General features: G+C 53.8%; 1 protein-coding gene across 1 annotated transcript in view; it reads left to right on the top strand.

Annotated features, from left to right (window-relative positions):
• LOC119093055 (RYamide receptor) overlaps positions 1-8,018 on the top strand; it is an 80,585-nt gene extending 72,567 nt beyond the window's left edge. Inside the window, exons 3-4 of the mRNA XM_037215949.1 lie at positions 7,647-7,843; positions 7,895-8,018. Of these exons, the coding sequence (XP_037071844.1) occupies positions 7,647-7,843; positions 7,895-8,018 (321 nt within the window). The remainder of the gene's footprint in view (positions 1-7,646; positions 7,844-7,894) is intronic.
• Positions 8,019-15,720: the final 7,702 nt, after the last annotated feature.

Below are 15,720 nucleotides of genomic sequence, written 5' to 3'. Positions count from 1 at the left end.
ACTTACTAAAGGTCAGATCAGGTCGCTGACCTGAAATGACCGAGATTCACATGCTGTTTTAGGAACGTTCCACCAAGCGTGATACTTGACCTTCATACAAATTCGAAAGTCACATCAATCTCGACGGTTTTGGCCACCATGATCTTCTACAGGTCAAGCAAGGTCACTAACCTTAGATGAACACCAGTTACCCGTTGCTTAGAATAGGTACCTAAGTTCAAGTCGGCCACATGAGAAAGTCTGAGAACAGCTTTGATAGCAATCTTAAGTTTTACCTTGCTTTACCTTATTTCGCCCAAAGTTTCTGAACCATGAATCTCCAATTTTTACACAAGTGAGTTCACATACGGACCAGACCTGCCTCTCTAGCTCTCTCAGTATTTGAGATATGGGGGAGGGGTGGGTGCGGCGCCAAACTGACGCCCCACCAGTGCGAGGAATATTCAACCAGCCACCTGGGCACACGTTAAGTGGACTGAGCAATTGCAAAGAACTCACTGATTATCTTTTTCTTGGAATGAGACGGATATTGGGACTCCAAATTTTAGCTTGCCAATCCCCCCCCCCCCCAAATTGGGCCGTCACATCATGGACTAGATTGCTGTCATAATGGAAGTGTTACTCCCACATTCTCGTCTCAGATAGGGCCATATCCAACGGGTGAAAGTGCCAGGAATTATTCCAGCATGAAAAGAAAACTCCTGAAGAGGAAAGTTGCGAGCGACCAAGGCGGCGTGTCACAACTTGCCTTGCATTTCACGCGCAAAGTATGTCTTGTTGCACAAAATCTTTTTGTGAGACCCCCAATGCCGGTCGATAATTGGACTGCTCTGAGCAGAGTCTCAAACTGGGCATGGATTGCTCTGACGATAGCCTCAGACTGGGTACTGTATCAGGCATGGACTGCTCTGAAGATAGTCTCAAACTGGGCATTATGACGGGCGTGGGTTGCTCTGAGGATAGTCTCAAACTGGGCATTATGACGGGCGTGGATTGCTCTGAGGATAGTCTCAAACTGGGCATTATGACGGGCGTGGATTGCTCTGAGGATAGTCTCAAACTGGGCATTATGCCGGGCATGGATTGCTCTGAGGATAGTCTCAAACTGGGCATTATGACGGGCGTGGATTGCTCTGAGGATAGTCTCAAACTAGGCATTATGCCGGGCATGGACTGCCGGATCTGCTCCATCGGTCAGCTGACGGCATCGCTCAAAGGCATGCTGTTATATCCATCGGTCATCTCACGTCATCACTCAAAGGCATGCTGTTATATCCGTTAACGCCGGTGTGCGTCTCGTGTGCGAAGCATGCATCGGAAGCGTGCATCAAAAACCATGAGATCGACTCCTGTCACGGGCCGCTTTATCGGTCCGCGTTTCGACGGTGTTGAGAACGCTAACGCCGGAGGAGGCGCGTTGTGACCCGGCGCACGTTCCGATGGTTATGAGTCGCGCTGTCGATGCGACTCCTCCCGAAATTGCGCGTCACACCGCCAGCGAGGTCACTTATGGATGTCGTGAAAGCAGCACATCGCGAATGCTCCTGTTTGGGCAGCGAGCTGTCCAAGCGTGGCTGCAGACAGCTGCGGATACTCCCGAAGTTCGAGCCCTGCGCTCTCGAGGGCTGCGTGTGCGGCACGTCTCGCTCTGAACGGGCGAAACGTGACGTGCAAGACCACAGACTGGCGGCAGGGCTCGGCACTCCCCCTGGCAACCGGCCGCCAATTAAGCGCAGAGCGGCAGCCCCGGCTGTGGGGCGGACGACGCTCCGCAACGGAGCGGCGGCGCGCCCACATCGGCGGCACTAGCGCGTCATCGCAGCGTCATGCTGCACTGCCCCGGCGCAGCGTCATACTGCACTGCCCCGGCGCAGCGTCGTACTGCACTGCCCCGGCGCAGCGTCATACTGCACTGCCCCGGCGCAGCGTCCTACCGCACTGCCCCGGCGCAGCGTCATACTGCACTGTCCCGGCGCAGCGTCATACTGCACTGCCCCGGCGCAGCGTCATACTGCACTGCCCCGGCGCAGCGTCATACTGCACTGCCCCGGCGCAGCGTCCGTACTGCACTGCCCCGGCGCAGCGTCATACTGCACTGCCCCGGCGCAGCGTCGTACTGCACTGCCCCGGCGCAGGCGTCGTACGACTGCCCCGGCGCAGCGTCATACTGCACTGCCCCGGCGCAGCGTCATACTGCACTGCCCCGACGCAGCGTCGTACTGCACTGCCCCGGCGCAGCGTCATACTGCACTGCCCCAACGCAGCGTCATCGCACCTGCCACAGCTGGACGTCAGAGCGCTCGTGGCTCGCGCTGGTCGTTGGTCGATGTGGGGATAATGCGAGCCGTCAGCAAGCGTCGCATGTGTCGAGCCGTGATAGGATTAGAACACAGTGAAACGTCACGGTCTAGCGCGGCGGTCACCGCGGCTGATGATTGCTGAACAACAACCAAATCAGGCAAGGCTGCTACGCCGACAGTAAGTCAGCTTTGCTGAAGGTTTTTGCAGGAGGGCTGAAGGTTTTGTCAGATGATTTCCAAGAAATGTGTCGCAACGGCAGCAGCGGCGCTGCCTGGCAACTCAGTCGGCGTTGGTAGCATTCTGTCGCAGGCTCCGTATGTTCCGAAGGATGAAACGGCGCGACGTCGGTTTCTGGGTTGGATTTGCTTCGTCATGCGAACATTGGAGGAGTCGCAATATTCGGACTGGGTTTCACCAAATGTTCGTAGTGTCAGTTTTGTGTCACATTGCACGTGGTACCAGGACTAAGTCAGTGTTCCGGTGCGGGCAAGTAGGGTGAGGATTAACTTGCATGCGGCCCGTAGTCTAAAGGCACACTGCGCCTTGCCAGAGCACCAAAACGATGGCAGAGACAAAGTTTGTTACACACCGCGGATTTTACCTGAGGGATTGAAAATCTATAGTTCTACACGACTTTGTACCGTATAGTCATGGTACAGTGACCGCGATTACAGAATTGTGGGAGGCTTGAATCCCTGAGAGGTATAGAAATGTCCACCGATATATGATGACGTCATCGAGCGCTACATCTGGATTAGCACGTTATTAGCACGACTGGCACATTAGCAAGTTGCACCAGTCACCCGATACCGAGACCGACGCTTGCCGTCAGCAGCTCTCAACTGCGCATGCGCAAGTCCGTATGCCCGTCGTGGTCTCCCAATCACAAAACGCAAGCTCGATGCATGAACAGCCCTCGGAAGTGCTTACGGTCGCCGCGCCTTCGAGGAGCCACCACGGCAACGTCCGGGAGCCTCACAGAAGCACCGTGACCGTGCGCTGCGCCGCCCAGTGGCCGGGCCAGGCTCTGAGACGTCTGATGTCTGAGACGTGCTCAGCTTTCTCTCAGACTGATCGGCTGATTCAGACTGATTGCTGTCGACCGACTCAGACAGTTGCTTGACTGATCAGACTGATTGATCCAGTAACTCCGTACAGGGATCTCGGAATTGTTCTGCATCTGAGAGCGATGGTGGAACGATACAACGCCGCTCACAGGGCGCGGACTCCGGTGCCCGGCCGCCGGCGAGCACACAACGGCCTCTCACGAACACTCACTTCATTCGCGGTGTTCGCGGCATGCCAGCCTCGCCGCAACATATATTTATACAGAAGGCGGCGCTGCCGGGGCGAGCGCGGTGACAGGGCGCGCGCGCGCGCTGTTTAAGAGCCGTTTCTCTTAACCACGCGTCGCAGTCTCCCCGGGATTGGTAGTCGGCTGTGCGGCACGACATATAGGGTGCCATAATTCGTATAAATGGGTAGTGGGGGCCCCGCCTGGGCGGCGCCGGGCTGCCGCTAGCAGTCGACTGCTTTACGCCTCAGGAATGACCAGATTAATAGCGACATGGTGCCGACGAAATATGTGGGTACTCCGCGATATTGGCCACCAACAAGGCTGAGGGGACTTAAAGGTCAAGGTCAAAGGTTAAGCCTCTGTGGCGAAAGGTCAGTGTCACTCGCGGCTTGAGTATATCGTTCGCTTGCGGCTTGCGGTTTGAGTCTGTCGATGGACTGCTGTTTGAGGCTGTAGTCCGCTGAGGGACTGCTGTTTGAGGCTTAAGTCTGCTGATGGAATGCTGTTTGGGGCTTGATTCTGCTGATGGACTGCTGTTTGAGGCTTGAGTCCCCTGATGGACTGCTGTTTGAGTCTTGAGTCCGCTGATGGACTGCTGTTTGGTCTTGAGTCTGTCAATGGGCTGCTGTTTGAGGCTTGAGTCCGCTGATGGACTGCTGTTTGGTCTTAAGTCTGTCAATGGGCTGCTGTTTGCGACTTGAGTCTGTCGATGAGTTACTGCCTGCCGGAGAGCTGATGCGGGCCATAAAAAAACCGCACAGCTAGCTGCAGTGGATGCAGGGAACATTCCGCTAACTCCTCTTTCCAAGTGTTAACCAGTCGCGCACTCTCTCTCTCTTGGTCGTAGTGTACACTCACTAGCTCTCACTCACACTCACTCTCACTCATTCACAAACACTATATCTACTTTATCTCACTGTCTACTCATTCTGTCGCCCGCACACCCCCTATTTCACTCATCCATTCAATAAATCCTTTACTCAGGCACGTATCCCCCTGGCAAACTCGAAAACTTCGTTGGTAATTCATTCACGGCCAGACCCAAGCACCTGTACGCCGGTAGTGTACGAACGAACAACAGCCCTTAGTCCCGAGCGGCGAAAAAGCCGCCTCCAATCTTAAAAAATGCAAAAGGTGGTCTTCAGGTCTCCGCACTTCAGCCACGTGGTCTTCAGGTCTCCGCACTTAAGTGCGAAGAAACAGACGCGCGCAGCGCAACACCCATGCATTTTGGACAATATGCTCCCCAGCCAAGTCCTCCCCAGCCCCTTGGCCAAGCCCCAGTCCTCCACAGCCACTTGGCCAAGCCCCAATCCTCCCCAGCCACTTGGCCAAGCGCCAGTCCTCCCCAGCCAAGCGCCAGTCCTACCCAGCCAAGCGCCAGTCCTCCCCAGCCAAGCGCCAGTCCTCCCCAGCCAAGCGCCAGTCCTCCCCAGCCAAGCGCCAGTCCTCCCCAGCCAAGCGCCAGTCCTCCCCAGCCAAGCGCCAGTCCTCCCCAGCCAAGCGCCAGGCGTCAGTGTGCGCTGCTCATTGTCGGTGTTTTGGCCCTCACAGGGCAGGCAGATGGATCCCCTCCCCTCCCCCCTCCCACACACAGCCGCATTCGTATGGTTACGGAAAATTCTTCAGCAGCGTTATGCAATTTAACTGAACTGATTACACATCGCGTTGTGTGTTTTTTTTTCTTCACGCGGCAGAACACTGGGCTATGATAAGCATGGAAGGCTTGTATAGACATTTTGACGTCCACATGTCCTGCTTGCTGTTCATTGGTAGATCCTTCGTTGGCACGAAGTACTCGGTATAAAGAATGATCTACCGACACGCAAATCACTTTTTATAATTGGTAACTTACACAACGTCGGTTGAGGTCAGTAATCCATGGTGACCTTGTATGATGCTTGCTCAGCCCCAGTTCACTTCACTGTACCGCATCTGATTTAGACCACCTTGCCTACGTTTTCCGTGCTTATGCATTTCACTGGAAAATACCAGTTTATGGCCCGGAAATTTGTAAGTCATTGACCATACAGTCTCAAGCGTTTAGTTCAACCTGACCTCGGGGTTACCGGTCACTCTCGACAGCCCAAACCGGACATCATTCTATTTTTAGGCACCGGCCGGTTCACGGGTGTATTTCGGTTCTAGGCTGTTCGCTCACATACATGCGCACGCACGCACGCACGCACGCACGCACGCAAGCACGCACGCACACACTCACACACGCACACACGCACACGCGCACGCACACGCGCACGGCACATACGCACGCACGCACGCACACATGCACGCGCTGTAGGAACTAAACTGACGACGCCAAACCGCGATCCATGTAAACGACCTATAGATTTGTCGTTGGAATTACCGACAAGAGGACCAAGAGCCTCCCAGTTAGACTATTTGAAAATAATAACTCCTTACCAAAGACATGAGTTGCGTGACGTCATGGAGGCGCTCCGCCTGTAGCACGTGCTCACGAGTTTGATGCCATTGTCAGGCAACGCGCCATTTGCTGGGATGTCGTCGGTCCTTCAGAGAAAGCCGCAGGCGTACGTTGGAAACCGGACATCACAAGACGAGACCTGCAAGGTCGAAGTCATGAAGCCGGATTCCACACCGCGGTGAAAGCCTCTCATGAAGGCTGCTATTCCAGAACTGGGCTTTCTCCAATTTATCGTGAATATCAAGGACTGTTGGTGGGTACATGTGTCTACATTAGGCATATCAAAGTGACATTCATAAATAGTTTTCGCGTTGCCTGCTCTGGAGTGAGCGAATCAACTGATGAGAGTGGTGACGGTGCGAACATGAGCCTGGGATCATTATTCCTATTTTTGGCCTGCTACAACCTTGTGACGGCTGGTCCCAGCTGGTACAACGGCGACCCAACGACGTCATTAGAGATCACAAAGAGGATCATCCCGGTCTTCCTGCTCGTCTTAGTGCTGGAAGCCGGGGCCGCACACCGCATCTGGAGCGGTTGCGGCTTCTGAACTTGGCCGAAATGTTTCTGGCTCAGTTCGGTGCATTCTTGGTCAGTGGCGCCCTTGTGCAACCGCCTGGAAGGCCACATAAAAAACGCGATAAAATGCGCCCCCGCCAGGGCATAAATGCAGTTAGGATGGAAAGACAGACCCCTGTTCAGTGCGTTCGGCGTTTCGCTATATATTTTCCTGCTGTTTTCGCGAACCAGCCTTGTTTGGTAAAGCAGCTCCCGATCAACATCAGCATCATCGACCATCACCATCATCATCATCATCATCACCATCATCATCATCATCATCAACATCGATCAACATCATCAGCTCCTGATCAACCACCGCAAAGCTCCGTACTGAGATGTTGAGTGTCATAGGTGTTTTCGTGCCTCTTCTTGCCCAACGGAGCTTCAGCTCTTTAGGTCCTCCTTAGGTGGGTACATGTGTCTACATTAGGCATATCAAAGTGACATTCATAAATAGTTTTCGCGTTGCCTGCTCTGGAGTGAGCGAATCAACTGATGAGAGTGGTGACGGTGCAAACATGAGCCTGGGATCATTATTCCTATTTTTGGCCTGCTACAACCTTGTGACGGCTGGTCCCTCTAAGGAGGACCTCCTTAGGTTAGGTCTAAGTTAACTCCAGCTAACTTAGGTTGTGCCCCATTTTGATTTGGCGATGATAAGGCATGTCTGTGATGATACGATCGTCCTGCATCCTCTCATGGCATCTCAAGCATCTACCCCGGCATCTTAACTGTCCCAGGCGGTGATAGGTGCCCTGTGACATTCTCAGACACCCGCTTTCAGGTGATGCTGTTCACAGCCTCCTGTGACTACCTCACTGTCTTCGTTTGCCCCTATTCCAGCTCGTGATGATGACAATGCCTTCTTTGATGACCTCTAACCCGGACCTCCCGTGCTCCGGCTGGATGATGACTCCTCTGACCCCGTGCGTCCCCTGTCCCAGCTGATGACGAAGCAGGCCTCCTGACCTGACCTCTCGGGTCTTAACCTCCCGTCGCCGCGACGCCGATGCCCCCTCTGACGCCGTGAACCCCCCGTTGCAGGTTGTGGTGATGATGGTCGTCTGCGTGGTCGCCTACACACTCGCCTGGCTGCCGTACCACGTGTTCGAGCTGACCACCCATCACTTCCCGGTCGTGTTCAGTTGGCCGAACATCCGCATCCTCTTCTGGGCCGTCCACGCCGTCGCCATGTCGCACTGCTGCATGAACCCCGTCATCTACTTCGCGATGAACGACAAGTTCCGCGAGCACCTTGTGGGCGTGCTGCGCCGCGGCCGCGCGCCCCGCAGGGGGCGCAGCGCGCGCGACCTGTCGCGCTACACGGTCGAGTGCCTCAACATGCAGCGGCTCAACGGCACGGCCACGAGGTCCACCTGCATGCACTCGCTCAAGTACGACACGAACGGCGTGTAGCACCGCCGCGCTCGGCCCGGCTCGACTCAGCGCGATGGGCATCCGCCTGAGCTGAGTCCTCGGCGGCGGGTGGAGCGCCGTGGCGTCGCTGCCGATGACGCCGGCGGCACGACGCCGAAGAGCGGCGCGGCTGCGTCCCCCATCGCGGCGCGACGGCACGGGGAGGCCGCTCGCGGCGGGCTCTAGTGGCGGCTAGCGAGAGCGGCGCGCGGAGGTGCAGGCACGACGCCCGGTGGACTCGGCCCTCCCCGGCGGAGGGCACCGCCGTGACGCGTGGTCCCGCACGTGATGACGCTGATTGCTGATTGGTGGACGGCCTGTGAGCGGACCCGCCAGCGGCCGTGCGGTCCGCCCCGGCACCGACGCCCCCTCCTCCGACGGGCACGCGGCGGGCGCGGGCGCCGTCGCGTCGGTCTCGACGACCGTCGGCGCGTGCCGGTCCCCGCGGCCGCCGACAGCGTGAATCACATGCTGGGCGGGTCGTGTGCGGCGCTGTGGCGCGCGTGGCACGTGACGCGTGTGTGGCGAGCGCGGCACGTGACGGCCGCGAGCGGAGCGGAGGTGAGGACCGGCTGCAACGGCTGTCGCGGCGCTGGGCGCTGAGCCGGTGAGCTGGGTCTCCACGTCCCGGCTCACATGACGGGAGGGACGTGGAGAAGAGAGTGAGACCACGTCCCGGCTCACCTGGCGGCAGGGACGTGGAGAAGAGAGTGAGACCACGTCCCGGCTCACCTGACAGCAATGACGTGGAGAAGAGAGTGAGACCACGTCCCGGCTCACTTGACGGCAGGGACGTGGAGAAGAGAGTGAGACCACGTCCCGGCTCACTTGACGGCAGGGACGTGGAGAAGAGAGTGAGACCACGTCCCGGCTCACTTGACGGCAGGGACGTGGAGAAGAGAGTGAGACCACGTCCCGGCTCACTTGACCTCAGGGACGTGGAGAAGAGAGTGAGACCACGTCCCGGCTCACTTGACAGCAGGGACGTGGAGAAGAGAGTGAGACCTCCACGTCCCGGCTCACCTGACAGCAGGGACGTGGAGAAGAGAGTGAGACCACGTCCCGGCTCACTTGACAGCAGGGACGTGGAGAAGAGAGTGAGACCTCCACGTCCCGGCTCACCTGACAGCAGGGACGTGGAGAAGAGAGTGAGAGGTGGTCCGGACAGTAATTCGATGTCGAGGTAGTTTTTGCCGCTGTCGTCGTCTCTTTTGACATGGGTGCAGAGCATGGGTGGAGGGGTGGATGGCGGACGACCATTGTCCACCCATTTTGGGTGACATTTTAATGTTTATAACGACGATTCATGGAAGGAATCGTTCGAAAGGCTATGTTTCTGGCAATGTCTCGACGGCCCGGGTCCTTGCCGGCTGGCCGTTGGAGGGTGTACGCATTGGAACTTCGGGGACTGCACGTCATTGCAGTGCTGCCCTCTTATTGGTTGTGGATGGCAGAGAAAAATCATGGAATGGTGGGAAATTCCAGTATCCCCATGCACTGAAACGTGATGTTTCGGGAGCTGTTTTTGAACAATCTCAGACATGTTTTTCCGGAACATAAATGTTCCGTCACGACACCGTGCTTTTCGGAAGGCACAGTGTATTTAACTTCAAATTTAAAAAATGTGGTTATTCTCATATCTTCTTAATGGGACGGGATCTGTTTGATTGTACCGCGGGCTTAAAATCGTCAGAACCGTCCTTAAAGACGCAAAGCCGTCGAGGAAGCCGAGGTACGTCACCTGCATAACACTGAAGGCACGTCTTTTTCACTGGCCTAGCTGTCGCGTTGACAGTTTTCAAAAGATCTGTGAGTGCTGGACATTGCGACTCTGTTGGTGTGATGCTGTATTTGCGGGTGTTATCGTTTAAGGCGTTATTAAGTGCTTAACCTGTTGTTTAACCCTCTCATGTTGGGGAAAATGCTCCTACGAGTTCGTGGTTATGCCACGGATCAATGATCTTCTTATCGTAAACCCGTTGTTTTCTGTGTTGTCTACTGTCTGTTGTATTCAAAACTTGACATGTACAGTGATTCGGAACCCGTGAAACCCGTAGGGTACCCGCAGCGTTACCAACATGGTTCCTCGTGGTGGAGGCTGAACGCCATCACCTTTCCCCTACTGGTGCCTGAAGATAATCCTCTTTTCTTTCTCAAGAGTGACTTACGTTGTTTAAAAGTCGAATGACTTAAATTCAGTGAAAATTGGACCTCAGCTCAAGGTTATTTTGTTTCCCCAGACTTGGCCACCCAACGTCAATACAGTTGCAGTGCCTATGGGTATCTGCATACAGATATCGAATGTGCCCGTTCTTGATATCGCCGATGTTTTGTGTTTTAGATGTATTTTTTGTGACCTGCTTTGGTCATGCGTACACACACACACAACACACACACACACACACACACACACACACACACACACACACACACACACACACCCCCACCACACACACACACACACACCACCAAACCCACCCACACCCACACACACACACCCCCACACACACACACACACACACACACACACAACACACACCCACACACACACACACACCACACACCCACACACACACACACACACACACACTCCACACACCCACACACATATATATATATATATATTATATATATCTATATATATATATGCATGTATTTGGTGTTGTTTTTGTTTGTGTGTGTGTTTGTGTGTGTGTTGTGTGTGTGTGTGTGTGTGTGTGTGTGTGTGTGTATGCGCACGCGCGCATGCGTTGGGCGTGCGTGCGAGGGCGCCCGCGCGCTTGCGTGCGTCAGCAGTACCAGCTACATTTCCTCCCAGCTGACGTCGCCCGCGCGCTCTCCGCAAGCGCGGCGGTACCCAGGGTTCGTGAGGCACCAATCTGGGGACTATATGTTAAATGTGGACCCATGCTTGCGCGTTCCCGTGGAAACCCGGAGGGACGCTTTAAATGCCGGCCGCTTAATCGCATGTTTCGATCGCGCGCTCGTGAAATCTGTTAATACACTTTGACTGTTTTATCTCGCTTGTTGTCGGGGAATTCTGAAGGTGGTCTGTTCTCCGCAGAAAGCAGTTATAAACGTGATTGGCTGGGTGAATGCCCACATAAGCACGAACGCTGTAACATTTCACGTAATTGCACCCTTGATATTGATCAGACCGATGCCTGTAGATACGCGAGCAGTTGTGACATAGAGACAGACTTCAAATTGAACCTTAGCAACGGAGCTCCTACCGCGACATGTCATGACGTGCCATCTTTTCCCTGGCTAAGCGGATGCAACAGCCAACAACTGCACACATCGGACGGAGGGCTTTTGAGGGGCAGAAAGAGACCACCAATCACGAAATTTGGATTAATAAAGCTGGCATGACTTCGAGCTGGGTCATCAAAACATCGCGCGGCTTCGATCATGCCGGTGTCAGACTATGACCCGGTGTCAGACTATGACCCGGTGTCAGACTATGACCCGGTGTCAGACTGTGACCCGGTGTCAGACTGTGACCCGGTGTCAGACTGTGACCTCCGTCCTGACTTCGAGCCTCGCGACATGACCCTGACGAGGGTGCTAACCTCCAGAAGAGTACCTCTGATCGACACCCAAACGTTAGCCTGTGTGAACATGCTCCATGGATGATGGCTCTCCATCAAGTCTCGCACAGTTAATATTCACGAAAGCTTCGAATCGAAAGCAGCGTTACGTTTGTCAGTATAGCATCCTGGAGTAGGAATCGATTATGTCTGCACAGCGGCCTAATTCAGAAACCGTTTCTATCAGATCAGCGATCTGGTTAATGTGCCGACTCCATTAGCACAGGGACCTGACCCATGAGTCGATTACGTTGTCACAGCGACCAGATTCATGAAGCGATTTCATCAGCAAAGCGACCTGCGACATGAACCGATTCCGGTTGAGCACAGCGGCCTCGTATCGTTTATAAGGCTCGTTAACGGATCCTGAAGTCAGTGACGTGCGCTGACCACGTTGTAAACCACCTGACTACTTTGTGAGCCACCTAACCACTGTGTGAACCACCTAACCACTATTTGAACCACTTAACCATTGTGTAAACCCCCTGACCTCTGTGTAAACCATCTAACCACTATGTGACCCACCTAACCACTGTGTAAGCCACCTGCCCGCTTTGTAAACCATCTAACCATTATGTGAACTACCTAACCACTGTGCAAAGCACCTGACCTTTGTGTAAACCACCTAACCACTATGTGACCCACCTAACCACTGTATAAACCACCACCTACTTTTCCGACGGGGACCATGGTTGGGTCCCGCAAGGAAAGGGGACCCTCAGCAAGCCGAGATATGCATGTAAGCGGCTCCCAGCGTCAAGTGGACGGACAGCAAAAAGAAACCGCGGGGAGATAATGGTTACCGTTTTTCGCACATATTCGGACTTGGATGACGGGCCTATCTTTGATGGAAACTGTGTGTGTGTGTTGGGGGGGGGGGGGGGGTCGGTTACGGTTACTGAAGCTGTGGGACATGTAAAAACCTGGCAACCAGTGACGGATTCACGAGGGACTAGATTTCCTACGGAATACCGCGTCTCATCGGTGACGTCACTGCGGATGCCGATGGTGTGGCGGTTAACGCGTCCGCGTTATCCTCCGCGCGTCTGGGAAACCAGAGGTACTGGGTTCGATTCCTCGCGGTGCCCGCCCTTCTTGCCAGGGTGAGAGGCAGGCGACCCCATGTAGCCTTAGCAGCTGAGTGCGTTATAAAGCCCCAATGACGATGGTGGTCGATCATTGGACTGATGCTGCTTTCCTCAATAATATGACCCCTACGAAATTTGATGTCATAAAAGCAAGGAATGCAGTTAGTGCTGTAAGATGCTGACTGACGTTAGCTATTTAATTGTACAACGAAGGCAAACCGAAGTCATTTAGTATAACTATCGTATGCCGAACATTTCAGTAAGGCTGAATTTGATGCCTGTACAAAATCCATTGTTGTTGTCGTTGTCATGGTTACGAGCCCTCAGAAACTTGTGGCACGGAAGAAGTTAGCGGGATAAAGCTTAAGGTGCATACAAGCGCTATTTTATTTGATTCACATACAAATTTATTGCGCACTGTCATGCGACGGTGCACCGTGAAACGAGAATACGATGGCCACCGCCACATTATCTTTTTTAGTGAAATCAGATAAAACGCGCTGCATAGTATGGTTTCGTGCTTGCCGAAATAATGTACCTGTTCAAGATTTCAGTTGTCGAGCTTTGTTCGAAGGACCTTATTGGAAAAGTGTTAGGAGCGTGATTTGAAATTTGAGCTGCTCCATCCCGCGGAAGACCCTGGGTCAATTGCTGCGCACGAGCCTGACGTAAACAACGCAAAACGAGGCAGTTTAAGTCGCGGCGCGTCGCTTAAGTCCTCCCATGGGAGGACTTAAGCGCTGAAGCGGGAGTTGACTTTCCAGGCAGATGCATGACTATGGCCTATGCATGCTTTGCTTCCAAGTGCTCGCAGGCTAATTAAGCCTCCCCCGACAGAAGGGTCGATAAGGCGGTGAATGCCGTCCGCATCCTGGTCCCTAAGATTTTTTCCGAGGGCGTCTCTCCGGCATGTCGCGCAATCGTGCCATGTTTTCTATATCATCTGGAGCATTCATCACGCGTGTTTGGACACAAAAATGCGTTCGCACCATCTGGCCTCTGAAAGTGACCATTTTTTTAAGGAGCACCGCACGGTAATCTTCGGCCGGCGCGGGCGGCGAGCGGCAGCCGACAAAGCCGCCGATCGCGGGCCGATTGCGGGCGGATTGCGGGCGGCGGAGACTGTTGCCCCGGTTGACCCGGGCCTTTTCACGCCATGTATTTGGCTCAGCAAGCTCACATGGCGGAAATTCGTTGTCAGGACGCGGTTCGAAAGGTCTCGAGAGCATCTGTGGGCAGCGATGCCCGACATGGGAGCAGGGACATGTGGACATGGGACAGGGACAGGGACATCTCACAGTCCTGCCGCTGAGGCAGGAAACGTCCCGACACCGGGCCAGTGGAAGGCTCCATGTAATCAACTTCGAGCCTGACGCTGCACGAGAGCAAAGCTGGCCACGATTTTATTATGTCACTGTCTTTTATCGATGGCAACCTGACCAGCAAGCCGCGGAATGGCGTCCGCTCTCACGAGCCTCTGCTGGCCAGAGCCTAGACAACGACGGAAAACTTCGGACAACTTTGGAGAGCTCGGCAGTGGAGCCTCCAGCATGCCCGACCGGTAGCAGGCCGTAAACAGGCTGGAAAGATCTTGAAGGTAAATGTGCCGAGACTATCGTGGTCTACCAGTCCCAGATTTGTTACTGGCTGATGTTTTGAAGTTCTCAGATACTGTTCTGAGCGGTGTTCTGAAGTTCACAGATACTGTTATGAGCAGCGGATATAATGAGGGAACGAAAGGCTGTGCCTGGTACCGCTCCCACTGTGCAAAGCTCCCACTGGTACCGCTGGTACCACTGGTACCACTGGTAAGCTCCCGCTCCCACTGGTACCGCTCCCACTGTCAAACCCATTTCCCATGAGCACATTCGGAATGCAAACAAGGCTGGAAACTCCCGCACTCTGAGTAATCACGTTTTCCAGGCGTACCGGCTCCAGCCAATCACTGATGCTGCCTTCGACAGAGCGCGTAGACGTTCCGAGAAGGAGTCTGCGTAGCTGGGCAGGCAGCGCTAGCCGCAGGACCTCAGAGCCTTTCTCACTGGCGGCATCTCCAAAAGACCACCAAATCTCTGTCGCATTATTACTGAATGATGGTCACCACTCAGCCCACGCCCGGCCCGGGGAGCTGAATTCCCTTTTGTTGTTGTTTTTTGTTGTTGTTTTTGTTTGAGCCCAGGTAAAAGCACGTTTGCAGCAGCACGACATGTTTGGTGCCTGCTTATCTGTGTAAATGGGAAGGTTAAATCTACTAAGATCAGTAGCCTAGGTCACGTCAAAGTGGACAACCTCCAAAATACTTAAACAACACGTAACTTGTTTGCGGGCCATTCTCAGTTTGCAAATTTTTTATGGTAATAGAACCTGATAGTGCCTACAATTAATTAGTTTCATGCGCTTTGAAACGACAATGCCAGTGACCCGAGGTCATGCAAATTTTTGTTTTTTCCGTAAATAATGCAAATATGTACGTATGTTTGTGCAGTTTTGCTGTTTTAGAGCATTAGACAATTCAGACAGTTTAGACATTAGTTTTAGAGCCCGCAAACAAGAGCATTAACTCACATGCACAGCCATCATATGACCACAGAGTACATGACCTTGGCCTGGGTCGTGACTTACCTCTATGGCTGTCTTTTGCAAAACACATACTGAGCTCAAAATAGGCAGTTTTCTTAAGTAATTTTGGACGCAGAATTCGAGTACTCCACTGAAAACATGCTCTGATATCCTTGTAATGCATAATGAGGTCACAATAGTTCAAGTGAGGGCATACAGGGTAATATGAGACCATCCAAAGTCATTGACTCATGTTGTCGGTAGCGGAAAGGCAAGATAAGCGTTTGCGATGCGTGTGCCACCTCCTTATCGTGTCTGTGAAGCTGATATCTAATTTCATGTACTAACGGCCCTACTTTCAGTTTGTTGCGAATACGTTGCCAAGCGTCGAAGGGACTATGTATAATGTGCAAGACAGCTACGCGATCTTGAGTACCTGTAGGTGTACAGCGCACTATGACCACA

The sequence above is a fragment of the Pollicipes pollicipes genome, unplaced genomic scaffold, assembly GCF_011947565.3.
Source record: "Pollicipes pollicipes isolate AB1234 unplaced genomic scaffold, Ppol_2.1 Scaffold_1600;HRSCAF=1878_pilon_pilon_pilon, whole genome shotgun sequence".
Lineage (NCBI taxonomy): Eukaryota > Metazoa > Arthropoda > Thecostraca > Pollicipedomorpha > Pollicipedidae > Pollicipes > Pollicipes pollicipes.
This window is presented reverse-complemented; position numbering and strand designations above follow the sequence as displayed.